The sequence below is a fragment of the Athalia rosae genome, chromosome 6 (assembly GCF_917208135.1).
Source record: "Athalia rosae chromosome 6, iyAthRosa1.1, whole genome shotgun sequence".
In the NCBI taxonomy this organism is placed as follows: Eukaryota; Metazoa; Arthropoda; class Insecta; order Hymenoptera; family Athaliidae; genus Athalia; species Athalia rosae.
In genome coordinates, this window is record NC_064031.1 from 2,170,875 (window position 1) to 2,186,089 (window position 15,215).

At 42.4% G+C, this 15,215-nt stretch overlaps 1 protein-coding gene across 4 annotated transcripts in view; it reads right to left on the reverse strand.

Moving 5' to 3' along the window:
* Positions 1-8,415: 8,415 nt before the first annotated feature.
* LOC105691725 (mucin-5AC) overlaps positions 8,416-15,215 on the reverse strand; it is a 54,314-nt gene continuing 47,514 nt past the window's right edge. For all 4 annotated transcript variants that reach the window (XM_048656426.1, XM_025745965.2, XM_048656428.1 and 1 more), the window contains one exon: positions 8,416-15,161. In XM_048656426.1, the coding sequence (XP_048512383.1) occupies positions 10,560-15,161 (4,602 nt within the window). In that variant the 3' untranslated portion in view covers positions 8,416-10,559. The remainder of the gene's footprint in view (positions 15,162-15,215) is intronic.

A 15,215-nucleotide genomic window follows, 5' to 3' on the forward strand; every position in this document is an offset into this window, starting at 1 on the left:
TCATTACGATGAGCGTATCTCTTTGTGTATATTTTTCATATTTCGTAATTATACAATACACCGTACGTACACACGTTCAGGGTATTCCATTATACCATAATTTTGTCATTTGAGGTGAGCACTGTTAATGGACTTTCCACGGGCTACCGACTGATACACACGTCATATACACGAGGGTACGTAAGATCCTGTGCGACCCGCAACTCCGGTCGTTCTTTTTTCTTTCTAATTTTTTTCTTTCTTTCTTTTTTCTTTTTTTCGTCGCCACTTTTTTTTTTTTCTTCTCTCACATCTTTGTGAGAAGCCGAACGAGATGTGACGTGGAAGTTGCCATAATCCCTGGTATTGCGATACTTTCGGCTAAATTGCCCATTTTCTTAAGAGATATATATACACATATATATCTTTCTGCTGGGCTTGTGCAATATTAATACTGGAAACAGATTCCTCTATTACCGGCGCAAACTCCAGGGTGCTAACAATTACGGAAGGTCAATTTCGGACGGCCCAAATCCCTCGGTAACTCTAATACCAAACCGAGATCTTCTTCCGCAATTATACCAATTATTCGGCGAACGTTATAATTTCAAAATTATTCCCATGTATGTACGTTACGTACCGCGTTACGGTAAATAGCGTAAATATCAACGGGAATCGGTTTACATAACATACATATATATATACATACTTATGTATTGAAGGAAAAAAATTGAAAGAAAAAAAAAATTACAAATAATCGTGCGCAATCCATTTCGGAATAAATATTTTGAGCAACGTAGATATGTACAAGAGAGTCGTTACATACGTATGTATATATATATACATGTATATATATATTGTAATAACGAGATGAACTTTCAACCAGCTGTGAAGTAGGTAGTTATTTAACTATACGGTTGTTTGTGAACCCAATTCTTATTGAGATTAAGATCAAATTGTTATAAGGAGCTTTCTCAAGAATTGCCAGGTATACCTACCTACCTACTCCGGGGTCGTGACGAACGTCATCTCCTCGTCGGTTGTCATGAGATTCGTCACGAATATATTTTATGCCCTCGATTCCGAATCGAAAGAAGGCGAAAGAAGAAGAGAAAAAAAAAAAGATAAAAAAATATATATTTCTCCATCAACCGAGGGGGGCGGGGGGGAATATTAATTACCGCATAATTAATACGAGGCACAAAAGGAGTTCGTGCGATCGACACGTACTTGGAAATTTTCGTTACTACGGACGAATGATCGACGTCGAAATATCTGTAATGTTTCATGTGTATACCTAAGCGGGAGATCGTAAAGCAGGAATAATTTACCTTCGTTTTTTTTTTTCTTTTTTTTCTCTTCTTATTAGGAATCTAAGTCGTTGATTGGTAATAATAATTAAACGATTCGAACAACGCAATAATAACGTACGTATGGGTATCATAAATGCTAATAGCGTACTAGAATATTTTTCGAAAGATATATAATCAAGCTATGCGGATGCAGAACGCTTCGATAAATTGAAGAAAAAAAAAGAAATCAATATTTCGAATAAACAAATTGAAGAGAAATAAAATGTAGAAAATTTTTAGTCAATTGCGTAATTTTTATACATCACTCGAGCCAATTATTGTTATAAAATTTCATTCGTATGTTATATGTATATGTATATTATTTACACTGAGAGATAATTTTTCGTGATAAAATGTTATTGTAATGTAGTCCGCTGGTATGATACGACATTACGTCAATTATTATAATGAACAACGATCTTCTGTCCTTTGTGTTTAATTTATTTGTTAATTTATTTTTTTCTTCTCCACTTTTCTCATGTGCAAGGTCGAAAAAAAAATTGCGACAATTGGCATCTGCAGGTGTTGCGAATGAATTATTCATTCGTGGGAATATTGAGAAATGTATGGCAAAAAAAGAAGAATGAAAAAAGAGAGAAAAAAAAAAACAAGTGCGAACATCTAATAAAAATTAAAAGTGGAAATTTAATGTACTAATTAGTACAGATACCGTAGAATATAGTTCATATTCCTATTGTCTTCAATCCGGTTCGTGAGAAAAATAATATCAAGGTAGACGTCGTCCGAAAGACGTCGATGAGATGAGAAAAGTAAAGAAAAAGAAAAAAAAAAGGAAAAATCGAACTACTAAGATGACTCGATTCCGTCGCAGGGACAGAGAAGATCGGACCCAGTCGATGATCAATTGCAACGAAGATTAGTGTCACGCATAATAATAGAGTCGGCTGTATTTTCGCATTGGACAGAAACGCGGTCAAGATAAGTAGATCGTTTGACCGCGTCGATCGGATATTTAAAATGGTAAATTCCGGTGCACTCAGCTATACGCGCGCGGCCATATATCGACGTTTCGCGAATCGTCGCCTTAATAGTCCTGAGATTTATCGATACGCCTGCAGTCCATCCTTAATTAATGACCAGATACCGATCGCAGCTGCGGGCTAAAATCGATATCCCTATCAATATATATTATATACACACGCGTAACATCGTCGACGTTGGAACTTCAACGGTATCGAAAAAAAAATCGTTTATTCTTCTGATTTTGAGAGAATGAAATACCGATTCCCAGGATCTCGCGATCGTTAGGAATGCGAATTCTCAATTGATAAGGAAGACGAAGGTAAAATAGACGGTAGGCGTTGTATACCGGCTAAGAAAAGAACCGCTCTATTCACTCCGTGCGAATAAACCGCTGCCGCTTGGATACGAGAGGAACGAGGAATCGCGGTGCAACTAGCTGTGAGATAATCGTTATTAATTTACCTCTTCGTCTTTTGACCCCGGGGTGCGGGTTACCCGAAGAAGCCTCCACGCCAGACGTTATAATCACGTACAGACAAATTACACGTGACACAGCGACTACGTATACACATATTTGTATTACATGTGCACGCTAACGGAATTCAGTCGACGATAATGAGTAAAAAAAAAGTTACGGAACATCACGGGCGTACGGGGTGGCGAGAAGTAAAGAAACTTATCCCCCCCCCCCCCCGATTCCCGCGGATTTTTATCGAGCAGATTTGTGAAGATCCTGATCATTTTGAACGTGTCGTAAAATGGAATAAGACGAGGCGCGTTGTTCCTACGGTGGGGTTCACGCCGCTCCCAAGATCGGAGATTGTCGTATTCTTCGGTCACCCGTTAGCATAAAAGCATAAAGTGACTATATAGTTGTAAGAGAACCGGTTGTCCGTCGTGACGGGGTCCTACGATAAGTTGTTTAGCGAAGATAAATCGAAAAGAAATTTTCATTGTCAAGGTCGGTTTTGCACGAGAGTAGGTGAAAGTGGCGCGATCGAAAATTTCGCAAATGAGACGAGATCGAATCGTTGACCCGAATTTTCGATTCCATTTCACTTTGATAAAAACCGTCACATTCCCTCCGATGAAAATACGTCCGACGAATGACGTGGTCCTTCTGCATTTGACGTGGGTTTGGGATGTAAATGAAGAAAAAAAAAAACGAGGGGATCGATTTTCGGATATTTGTAAAAAAAAATGTGCAAACCGATTTCGTGGACGACATAAATACGGCCGATATGATTTTCGCGCGGATTTAAAATCGGTATTGGGCAAAAAATCTGTACACCGCTGTACAAATGCGTTTTTCGCTGAAAGGAAACGATATCGGTAAAAATCCGAGAGCTTCTTCTGCCGCCGGAGAAGAAGCAGCTCGATCGAAAGAGGCAGCGGCAGCTGCGGACGAGTCCGTCGCGGGGTTCTATAGCGTAAATTTACTTCGACCGCAAAACCGTGAAAAATTCTTTTACGGCCTTCTGAGGTTTCAACACTTTCCACGTCCCCGCCGCTGACTGCTACCGCTGAGCCTACGAGAAAAGAAATGAGGAAAAAAAATAAATAAAAAAAATAAAAGAAAAAAGGAGAAGAAAAAAGAAACGCGACGACTTCGGATCTGACACTGCAATCTACACCGATCAAATCACGATATTGTATATACACGCGTTACACGCGTATCTCCTCCCCGTATTTTCTACGGTGACAATAAACGACCCAACCGACGAACAAACCAAGAGCAAATATTATACCGCAGTTATGCGGTCGCCTTCGGTTTATAACTTTTCACAGAAATTATTCTCTTCTTTCCTACTACAGTTGTCGTTTCTAATTACTTTTCATATTCGAATCAAGGCCGTATCGTTGTAAAATAAATTTTATAATTGAATTGTTCAATTGAAAAAAAAAAAAAAAAAAAAACAACAAACTAATAATAGAAGAAATCATCAGCGTACATACAATGTTTAACCGAGGTATAATTTATACCCATATACATAAGCGTGGTACCTACGAGAGAAAAAAAAAAAAATCACGCTGCGTGCAAATATTAAAAATATGCGTAAAACGTCGCGTTTGAAGACGTATTATTGACAAATAAAGATAAAAAAATGCTTCCGGTTATCTCATCTCATAGCCCCCCGTAACCTTGACGATCTTATATGATATGGTGATCGGAAACGTCGATACTTTTTTTTTTCTCATTCAATCGGAATCCGGAATGAATTTTCTAGCCATATTTCGGAAATGAAAAATTTGAGAGCTTTCGAATGACTTGGGGAATGGGAATAAAAAGAAGGAAACTCTGGCATTGCGCTCGTTAAATCGCGAAAGAAAGTGGAGACGAGAAAAGGAAAAATTGAAACCGAAAGCTAGAGAAATAAAAAGAAAATAAAATGAAATAAAGGAGAATATGTACAGCGTTTTTACGATGCAACTGAGGTAATAGAGAGGTGTTACCCGTCTTTTGTAATTGAACTTTAAGAGTGTACGGTTACTGTCTAACGAGAGTTTAATGATTATCGGACCGTTCTCAGTTATTTTTATACATTTTTATGGTTTCTTTCTTTCTTTCTGCCGAGATAAGAGCTTCCTTTCTTCTCGCATTCATAATTTCCTGGCCACAGGAAAGCTGATTCTCTTTTATTCTTTATTTTTATTTTCACGTCTCAACGAAATGACTCAAAATACATCGTTGATTAGGTAACGCTTGATCTCTGAGCATGAGAAGAAAAAAAAAAAAAATTTTGTAACGAAGACGCTCTAAAAAGTGAAAAAAATCTTTCCGACAAATACGTGCGGTGCGGTACGATTGTAATTAAAAAAATATATATACATATATTCAGGTTTTACGTATATTATATATATCGAGTAAAAGGCTATATTCTAACATGGATAATTAAGTAGTAACCGATGATTACTATTTTAAAGCGTGAGAAAAGATGGTGGAACTTTAATTATATAATAAATATATAATAACATATTTGCAAATGCTACCGCTACGTTGCAACTCTTGTATGTATATAATACGTAGCCGATCTGCAATATTTAGAAATAATTGATCCATCGTCGAATAGGTCCATAGGAATGAAAAAATGAAGGAGAAGCAAAAGCAAAAGCAAAAGCAAAAAAAAACAGAAGAAGCAGAAGAAGAAGAAGAAATTAACGTGAGCATGTAAAGTTCACCGCCCCGCTAACAGATCACGAATTACAGTGTTATTTTTTCCTTCGTCTTTTTTTTTTTTCCCCTCATACTATTGGATAATACGTAGTTTTGCAAAATTACAGTCTTGTATTACGAGATTGTAAACTGCAAAAGGTAAATTCGCTGGGAGTATCCGGAGTTATCATATCGTGCCGATGAGACGGTAAAATTGAACGATCCATGAGGCGTTTTTATGCCTCCAGAAAATATCGAGAGAAAGAAGAAGAAGAAGAGGAAGAGGAGCGAGAAAAAGGAGAAGAGAAAAAAAAAAGATAAATAAATTGAGGAAAAATTGAACGGCGGCTTGTGCCAACCAGGGGGAATTCACATAGAAATACAATCTTCTGCTTGTTATACGATCAAAGAATCGTGAACTTTCTCCACTCGAAACGATGAAATCCTTCGATATCACGATATCCTACAGGTATACACGTATTCCTACCTACGTGTATCCGTCTACGTCTACGCGGACGCCTGACGATCCTCGCGATATATTTTTTTTTTGCATTCCCCTTTCATCTTCGCTCGATAAAATATCACCTCCACCTTTATTTGTATTTACACAGATATAAATACCCGTGTATATTTATGTAATAGGTGTAGCTACGTGGAAACGTGATCACTGTGAGACACCCCGCCGTTCGTTTTATCGCACTTATCAAACTGAACGTGACCGATTTACGGAAATACGAATACCGAATGCCACGCGATAATTTTCGCATGATTTACGGAGCGGATCGAGCCGATAGCGATCTTTTATTTTTTTTTCATTCATCTTCGATTCAGAAACGGATTTTTCAATCGCTTTTATTCCAACGTAAACTCGTGTATGTTTATATTCAATTTATCGCGGAATCCGATCGATGGAGTGTTATACCTGGTCTGATTAAAAACCTTTACCGGACACATAATCGCGATTACAGATCAGCGTGTTTTTGACTTTGACGTAGACACGCGGGTCGAGATTAATAATATCGTAACTGTTATTTCTCATATCATCGGGTGTAGAAAAATTACACCTCTCGTGTGACGACGTTTCAACACCTGCCGCCCGGTGATTTATATTACAACGGAAGAAAAATGTGTCCGTACCGCGCCCTCGATCTTCTCGAATTTTCAAGTAAAAAAATTTCGAGTGATCGAAAATCGGCTGCTGACTCGATTTTTTTCTTTTTTTTTTTCGTTGCGAGACTCGAGCGACTCGCGAGTAGCCACAGGTCGGATGTATATGGTATGTACGAACCTCGGGTGGACAAGCCGAGTTGGTATATGGGAATTGAATCGATTTCTCTTTGAAAAGCGAGGTGAGATGCTTCCCAAGTTTTATACGTGACCAAACGTCAAGCTAAAATAACCGCAAAGTAATGATTAACAAGATCCCCAAGGCAACGAAGATAATTCTTGCAAAACTCGCATTCCTTTATAAATACCTCTGCAAGATGTATCGCAACTCGTGCGATTCGCGATTATTAATTTCTTTACCAAAGCGAGCGCATCTCACATCCGTCACCGAACGCACCCCGTTCGTTGATTTAAAAAAAAAAAAGGAAGTGTATAATTTTAAAGGAGAAATAACGACCTTTTTCCTAGTATCCTCTTCGGAGCACGACGGTGCAGTTATGACGAAGTGATTTTTATTTTACTTTTTTTTCCATCTCTTTTCCTCTGCATCTGCAATTCGAGATAGCCGGATAGCTCGTCATCTGGGTCTGCGCGAGTTATCCGTCGGTGATCTACCTTCCAGCTTATGGGGTTCTTTGGCGAACAAATTCAACAAAAGGTCATAGTTGATTACTAGAGTAGAGGGATCTCTGTGTGTGTGTGTGTGTGTGTGTGTGTTTGTGTGTGTGAATTCGAGCGTGTGTAGGACGTAACCAGAACACATATATACATATATACCCGTGTAATTGTGCAGTAAAATGCAGCGAATGCACTACGGACGTCCTCCACGGTTTCCATCCCCCGAGGTGAAATTTCTCATCTATGTATATTATATCGCACACGTACGGATCGTTCGTACGAATTTATGTGTGGGTGTGTCTTTGTGTACCTGGTCACGTGTTCGTATTTTAGCGCTGCTGCTCGTACAGCGAAATTCTGCTTCGACGACTATAAATTCAGCGGAGGAGAGTTGAAGGAAACGTGTTAATTAACAATTAGTCCTGCGCCAGCTATTCCGATACGATCTGTGCGGAGTTTTCGGTCGACGTCGGGTTTCCTGGGGAAAAATTTTCTACGGGGGTGGTTTTCGTATTCTCCGTAACCTTTTCATCGATAGCTCCGGTCGCTCGTAATTCCTGAAAATTATACATCGGACGGTTTTCTCAATTTTCCGAAAAGTTTATCATCGACGGGATTCGGTGCGCCGTTAAACGTGGCGTTAATTTTTCCATTTTCTCAGCGTTATTCTTTTCGCGATATAACACTAAAATACAGAAATTCCTTCTCCTGCTCATACCTGTCTCCGCCTATTAGATCCCTCGTAAATTCTTGTACGATGGGTTGAAAGCCGTTTTAATTTACGATCTCGCCGAGCGTGACTTTATCGCTGTTTTATAATAAGAGCGAAAAGCGGGAGCTTCGTGGCGGCGGAAATTCACCGAAGGGGTTTAAAGAAAGGCTTATGAACCGCGGCTGGTTCATTTCTGTTAATTCACGACTCCTATTCGACCAGATACGGAAGAATGTCCCGGTGATATAGATGCCTGACTTCAGGCGTTTCTCATCTCGCGCGAAGAATTTATTCGCTTCCGAACTCGTTTTTATTTCTTTTGTTTCCTTTTTTTTTTTTTTATTCTCCACCAAAATTTGAATACCTCAGCCCGAATATTGTCGGTGATTTTCTGAAACACAGAACGTATGAATATACACAACATGGATCATCGTACAGTGGGAAATATATTTATTAACAAAACCCTCATTTTATTTATATTCACATTCTGTACAAACATATTTTACATAAACTTCCAATAAAGATATATTTATACATATATATTTTCTCGTTCTTGTCATATATTTTTTTTTTTTCTCTTCCAAATTCGAGTCTTTCTTTTCTTTCATTTTTTCAATTTTCTCTCTTTTTCTTAACTCTTTGTAACGTAACATACATATATAATATATCTCATCATGCACGCCATTGATTATTTTATTGAATCTTTTTTTTCTTTCTTAACATTTCAATCAAATAATTAAAAATTATCCTATTACATAAGAAAGGACGCGTTTGGATATTTCGCTTTATCGATCGATCGATACACACCATTTGAAAATATCCAAACTAAAAAGTATACCCACACCGATTTATGTATGTAATATGTGTATGTATGCACTAAATATATAGCTATGATACCTAACGCTACAAAATTCGCTAGAAATCACGGAATCGTCGGATAATTTTTTGAAATTTTTTTCAACATTTTCGTTCTCCAAAGCGTAGCGAATTTTGAATAAATAATTTCTTCTCGTGTTTACATATCTATATTTTCTTTTAAATCGTTATCTTTTCGTATATGTATATATCATTAATTGTAAGACGCGAAGTAGCGCGCGGGGGCTGAAATTATTAATTCACTTCATTCGGATTTTGCTACGTTGTAATTACAATGTTAAACGCAACACAAAAGTGTAATTAAAAAAATTTTGAAAGTTTTTCACTCAGCTTTAGTTTCGCCTCGTTCTCACGCGTTCTCTCCACGATGCATACGTACCTACATACGTGTACACGTGTACGCGTATGTTACACAGGCACATGCGTTATTATGTCAGTTACACATTTTCGTACCAATTTTACATTGCGCCAATACATAAAACTAGGCTTAATAATTAAATACAATAATTAGGTATACAGTTTTGCGCGCTTGAGAAAAATAATAACTTCTTTATTTTATTCCGCTTTTTTTTTTTCTTCGATTTTTCGTTCACTCTCTCTCGTCCAGTTGACGCTACGGACAAAGATGGCGAGATGAGAAAACTTTTTATTCATTTTTTTTCTTCTTTTCTTTTTCTTCGATTTATCTTTCGTCAGCTCATCATCTTCGCGATGAAATTTCGAAATTTACGATACACTTCGGGGTAAACGTCGATTTCTATTAATTAATAATTAGACAACCTATAGATTTACAATAATCATAAATATTACGATAATCTCTTTAATCTAGTACCTATGTATAATTAATCTAGAAATAAATTCTAGTGTGGTCTCCATATTGTTGTAATTCTTTTTCTTTTATCATCTACAAATTCACTCACTCTTCTTTCTTTTTACTTTTTTTTTCATTTAATTGTTTTTTTTTTCTCTCTTCGATTCAAGTATTACAGCATATTTCTGCGGGTCACCAGACGAAACGAATCGGCTATTCGAAACACCGTGAAAAAGTTTTAATCGAATAATTTGAAAAAAATATTCTGTCATCGGATCTTTTTATTCGCTTGTATTTCTTGGCGAATCGCGTTCACGCCGCATGCGTACACGATTCGATTTGCATTAAAATTAATTCATCTTAAAACGCGACAGTTGTCCGCTGCTGCAATATCGACCCACTTTTTATACGCGTACGATTTGAATAAAAAAAAAAAAAAAAAAAAAAAAAGCAAAAAGGGAAAGAAAAAAGTGAAAAAAAAAACAACAAAAACTTATATCATTCATTGTGTCATGTGCAGCTGTAATAATTACACACTTGTGCGGTGTACGTTGTGTGTAGGTACGCTCTGAATATTAAAATTTACTTTCACCCGCCGCAAAAATTATCAAAGGAGCGTTCGACGTTTCATTGCCTGAATCGAAAACGAAAGAATAAATGTGTAAATATTTTTGATTTTTAATTTCTGTATTTGTTTTTTTCAATTCTTCGATCAACCGTTTGCGATTTTCTTTTTCCGCACACCAAACGACGAACGTTCTTTACATTGAAAATGTGTTTTAATTTTTTTTTCTCTTTCTTCGTTACCTCACAGGATCGATACAGTAGTATTTTAAACGACGTTACCGATATCGTATATCGGTATTTTCGGTTATTCTATAAAAAGAGAAAAAGGAAGAAATTCTATCAACCCCATTTAGCTGCTATCGTATAAAGCGACCTCAATAATTCCAAAGCTCTGTTATCCGAAGGTGATCCAGCCTCGATGGACAAGGAGTTTCCACTCTGAGAATTATCGCCGTCCCCCGATCTCGTCGGAGGCTTAGGGTCCTCCGTAGACGTTCTGAACTTCCTTCCTCTCCTGCTGCGATACGTCGTGACCGAAACCGATGTTGTGGTCGACGGAGCGGTAGCCGGTTCCTCGACGGAAGTCGCGCTAGAAACTGAGGAAGAAGAAACGGAAGACGAAGAAGAAGAAGAAGAAGGTCTTCCGATAGGGAGCTGGAGCTTGTGTATCCCCGCGATAATATCTCGCGATTCTTCGCTGCTGAATTCGTTGACCGGCATTCTCAATAGCGCGTCCAACAGCTGCTCCTTTTCCTCCTCCATCGTTTTGTTCATAGGACCCTTGCAGTGGCTTATCAGTAGCAACACCAATTGTCTGACCGTGGAATTGTTGTCGGCCTGTTTCATCACCCTCATCAGGGTATTGGTGCTGCTGGCGTTCAAATTTCCGAACATCTCCTGAGCCCTTATTATCTCGTTCTCGGTAACGTTAAACGTTTTCACGTTAACGATCAAAGGTTCGCTGGATTTTTCCTTCCTCGACGACGTGACCGCCGGTTGTTTCGTCATCGCGCTGACGGACGACGTTATCGTCGTGATGATGCTCGAATGGGTGGTGTAGGTGGGCGGTGGCGTTGCCGTATTTTCCGGGGAATAGGCGGTTGGCAAAAGTGTGAATGCCGTCGGTGAGTCGTTCTCGTTGGGTGTCCACTTCCACGGCGAGTCGGTGATACCGACGCCGTTGTACTGGCTGGTTTTTCCTACGCCCGAAGCGTCCGTCACCAGAATCTCCTGTCTCGATATCGGCGTGGTTCCGAACGTCTCGGTGACGCTGGACGTCGACTCTTCGGCGGTTCCCGTGAGTCCCTGATTTATGCGTTTCGGGTCCAGGAATACCGTAGTCTCCCAGAGTCTGGTCACCAGAGGCGAGGCGGTCCAGTGAACGGCGGACGTCTGCTGGGCGTATCTTTGGCCGTCGTTATCCCGATTTTCGGTAGTCGGTGGATAGTCGGTGGTGGTGGTTTCGGCGTCCAGCTGGGTGCGTTCCGTGGTTTTTTCGCCGCTCCGCAGGTCGTTGAAATTATTTTTGAAGGTCGAGTAAACGCTACCGGCCGTCACCAGGGACTCGTCGTCGATTTTGGTCGCCTTGGGCGTCGGCGCGTCGTAGTAGTTTATCCTGAACGGTTCCCCGGTCGACGATGTTACGACTTCGTTCTCTTGGTAGCCGGGAACGGCGGTCGTGGTCGTTGGAATTCGTTCGGCGTTAAAAGTCGCGAAATCTTCGTTCGTTACGGAAGTGACGAGGTTCTTCGGACTCCTGTAATTCCCGACGGTCGTATCCTGATTTTGAAAATACGAAGCAGGCGTGGATTCCGGCACGTAGTTGTCACCGATAGGAGTGGCGTCGGCCGGCATCACGTCTTTTCCGTATGGCGAGGACGTCGTAGCGCTGTTATTCTGGAAGCCGCCGTATCGATTCTCCGAAGGATTTTCACCTACCACGGCGTAGCTGTCGTACTCGCTTTGAGGGGCGCTGGGTCCGCTCGGATCCGAACCGTAGACCCGAACGTCGTTGGCGTTCGAATCGGTGAAGGCGTGATTAACTTCGTGGGCTATGTCGTTCCTCTTCGCATCATCGGATGATCTGAAATCGCTGGATTGGGCCTCGTTGAGGGCCTCGTCCCCGAAATTCGGAGCGGTGACGCTGCCCTCCCGGTACCTCGCCGATTCCGACGTTGTGTAATAAGTCTGATAAGTTGTTTCCAAGGGTGTCGTGAACGTGGGGTAAGGCGTGGTGAGCTTCTTCCTTCTGGACGATTTCGTCACATCCGAGAAATCGAGGACCTCGTCCTTTTCCTTGGTAGCCGATGGATACTCCTCCTGAGTGGTGGGATAAGTAACGGTCGTGTCCGTCGACTCGGGGTACGAAGTCGTCGGCGGTTCGGTGGGTCTGATTTCCGTCAGGACTTTCCTGAAGGTGTCGGGATCCTGAAGGTAGGCGGACAGCGCGTGAGTGAATACCTGGGCGAGTTCCCTGAGTTTCGGGTTGTTGCTCCGCACGGCGTTCGTCCCCGAAACGGGCCCCTGACTCTGTTGGATGTCCAGGTCGTTCTCGGCGTCGTCCTTAAGCGAATAGTCCTCCGCCGCCACCGCCGCCTCCGACTCCTCCTCCTCCTGCGCGACCCTCGAGTCGACGCTCCCGTTGTCCTTCGGCTGTAGGGCCGAGTTTATGTTGAACAGATCCGCGTACGAGTTCAGGGTGTGCTGGGTCAAGAGATTGCTCGGTAATTCGGCGGCCGAAGGATTTTCCGTCGTTACGACGGGCTCCTCCATTTTTTCACCCTCGTCCCCGGAGCCCCCTACCCTCACGGCGACGTCGGTCGCCGTTTCGTTCGAACCGGAATCGTCGAAGTTGTCGCTCGCCGTAGCGAAGTAGAGCGCCAGGGTATGGAGAGTGGACGGTCCCGAGGACGGCGGTATGTTCAGTCCAGCTCTGCTTCCGTTTTGATTGTCATCGGTGGACGGGGTGCCCTCGAGTTCCCGAAGAGACTGCAGCATGTCGATGGCGTGCTCCCTTTCGGCCTGCGAATTTTTAACCGACGTCGGATTCGGAGTTGTAAAATAGGCGGGTGTCTCGGTGGTGGTGGTGGTGGTGGTGGTTGTTATCCCGTTGAACTTCCGGTTGGCCGGTATGGTGGGCACGGTAGCGGTGTAGACGGGTGGTTTTCTCGTCGACGTCGTCGTGGTCGTCGTGTAAGCGTAGTTCCTCGTGAACGGAACGTAGGGTCCGAGGGTGGGGGCGACCTTTCCGTTTTTGCTGCCGAAAGTCGCCTCGAAAGTATTCAAGTTGCTCGCCCTTCCCCCCTGAGAGTAGGACTTGCCCCTCCTCTCGCCGCCGGAAGACTTTGACGTCGTACCGGCGGCGGCGGCGTTCTTCCACTTCTGACGATCTTCGTAATAAGTTGTCGTTCCCGTCGCGCTATTTCCAAGTTCGTAATTATCGCCGTATCGTTGGGTGGTCGTAGGAGTTAACGTCGTGCCCTCGGAGTTTCCGGATTCCCCGGGGTAAACCTCCCCCGTACTCGCGCTCCGTGTTGCCGTAGGTGCGGTTGTCGGGCTTCGATCGTAGCTCGTCCAAGTTGTCGTCGGCGCTTCCGTGATCGCCGTGTTACCCCCGTTCCCGTACCTGTACGTATCGGTGTTGACGTAAGGCTTCAGCGTCGACGGATTGTTGTCAGTATCCCCCGGAAAACTTTGGGGGTAGCTAACGCTTCGCGTATCGGAATTTTGACGGTAGTCGACCGCCAAGGAATTATCTCCAACTCCTTCTACTTTCGGTGTTTCGCTTCGATAGGAATTTTCCGTAACGGCGACGGTCGTTTCCGCGTTGCCGAAATACGAGGGAGTTTGAGCTGCCTCGTTGTTCGATTGCCGGTAGACGTCGGTGTTCACGTAAGATTTTTGGGTCGTCGTGGACTTGGGACTCGGGGTGGTCGAGGTACTCGTCGTGGTCCTCGGTTTATAAATCGGAGTAAAGGTGGGAAAAGGCGATCCTTTCTGATTGTTCGATTGCCTGCCTCCGGCCACGTTATTGCCGGCTTCGTTAGCCGAATACTTTTCCGTGCTGCTGCCCAACTGATTCGACGAATAATAATTACCGAATTGATTGTACTGGTAGGATTTGTTGTAACGATTGTTTCGACTAGTTGCGAAAGCCGCGCTTTCCGCCAGCTGTTGGTATTCCTTGAACGGATTCGCAACGGTCGTTATCTCGTTGTAGCTGTTTCTAACGTCGCTGAATCCCTTCGGGCTTCTGTAACTCGACTTTTCATCCCTCGGACCGTTGGAATTGGAACTAGCACCGAAGTGTTCTTGAGAATTTTGCGCCGCCCGGTTGTTGCCACTCCTCGTATTGTAGTTGAAGTTCTGTCTGGTAAACTGTCCGCGATTGTTGCCACCTTTATTGTCTTCCTGATTGAACAATTTATTGTTCGAGTTCTGCCTGTTCGACTGTAATTGTCCGTTACTCGCTTGATGATTGTAATTCTGATTTTGGTTTCCTCTGTCGCCTCCGAGTTGGGGCGACGGAGTCGCTTGACCCTGACCGAACTGATTTCCATTTCTTCCATTCTGAACTTGAACCCTCTCCCCGTTTTCGTTTACACTTTGCACCTGAGCAGCGTTCTGCGCTTGATTTTGACCGAACGGATTCGTTCTGCCGTTCTGTTTCCCGTCGTAATCGACGTTCTCATTTTGATTCTGGTAATAGGCCTGGCCACCCTCCTTTCCATTCGGTCTGTGAAACTCGGAGTTCATTTTTCTAGCATCGGCTCGCTTCCTGTCCTCCTCGGCGAGTTGCTCGGCGCTCTGCTCGTACAATTCCGCTGATTTTCCGCAGTCAACTTTAAACCACCAATCGCAGATCAATTGCGATTGTTGGAAAATCGTTCCGTTCGGACAGAGGAATGAAATCTTTCTTCCGTTGTCGCAGATGTGGAAGACCTGCAACAAAAAGAAACAAAAAAAAGAAAAAATAGATTCTTTTGCGGAGCGATT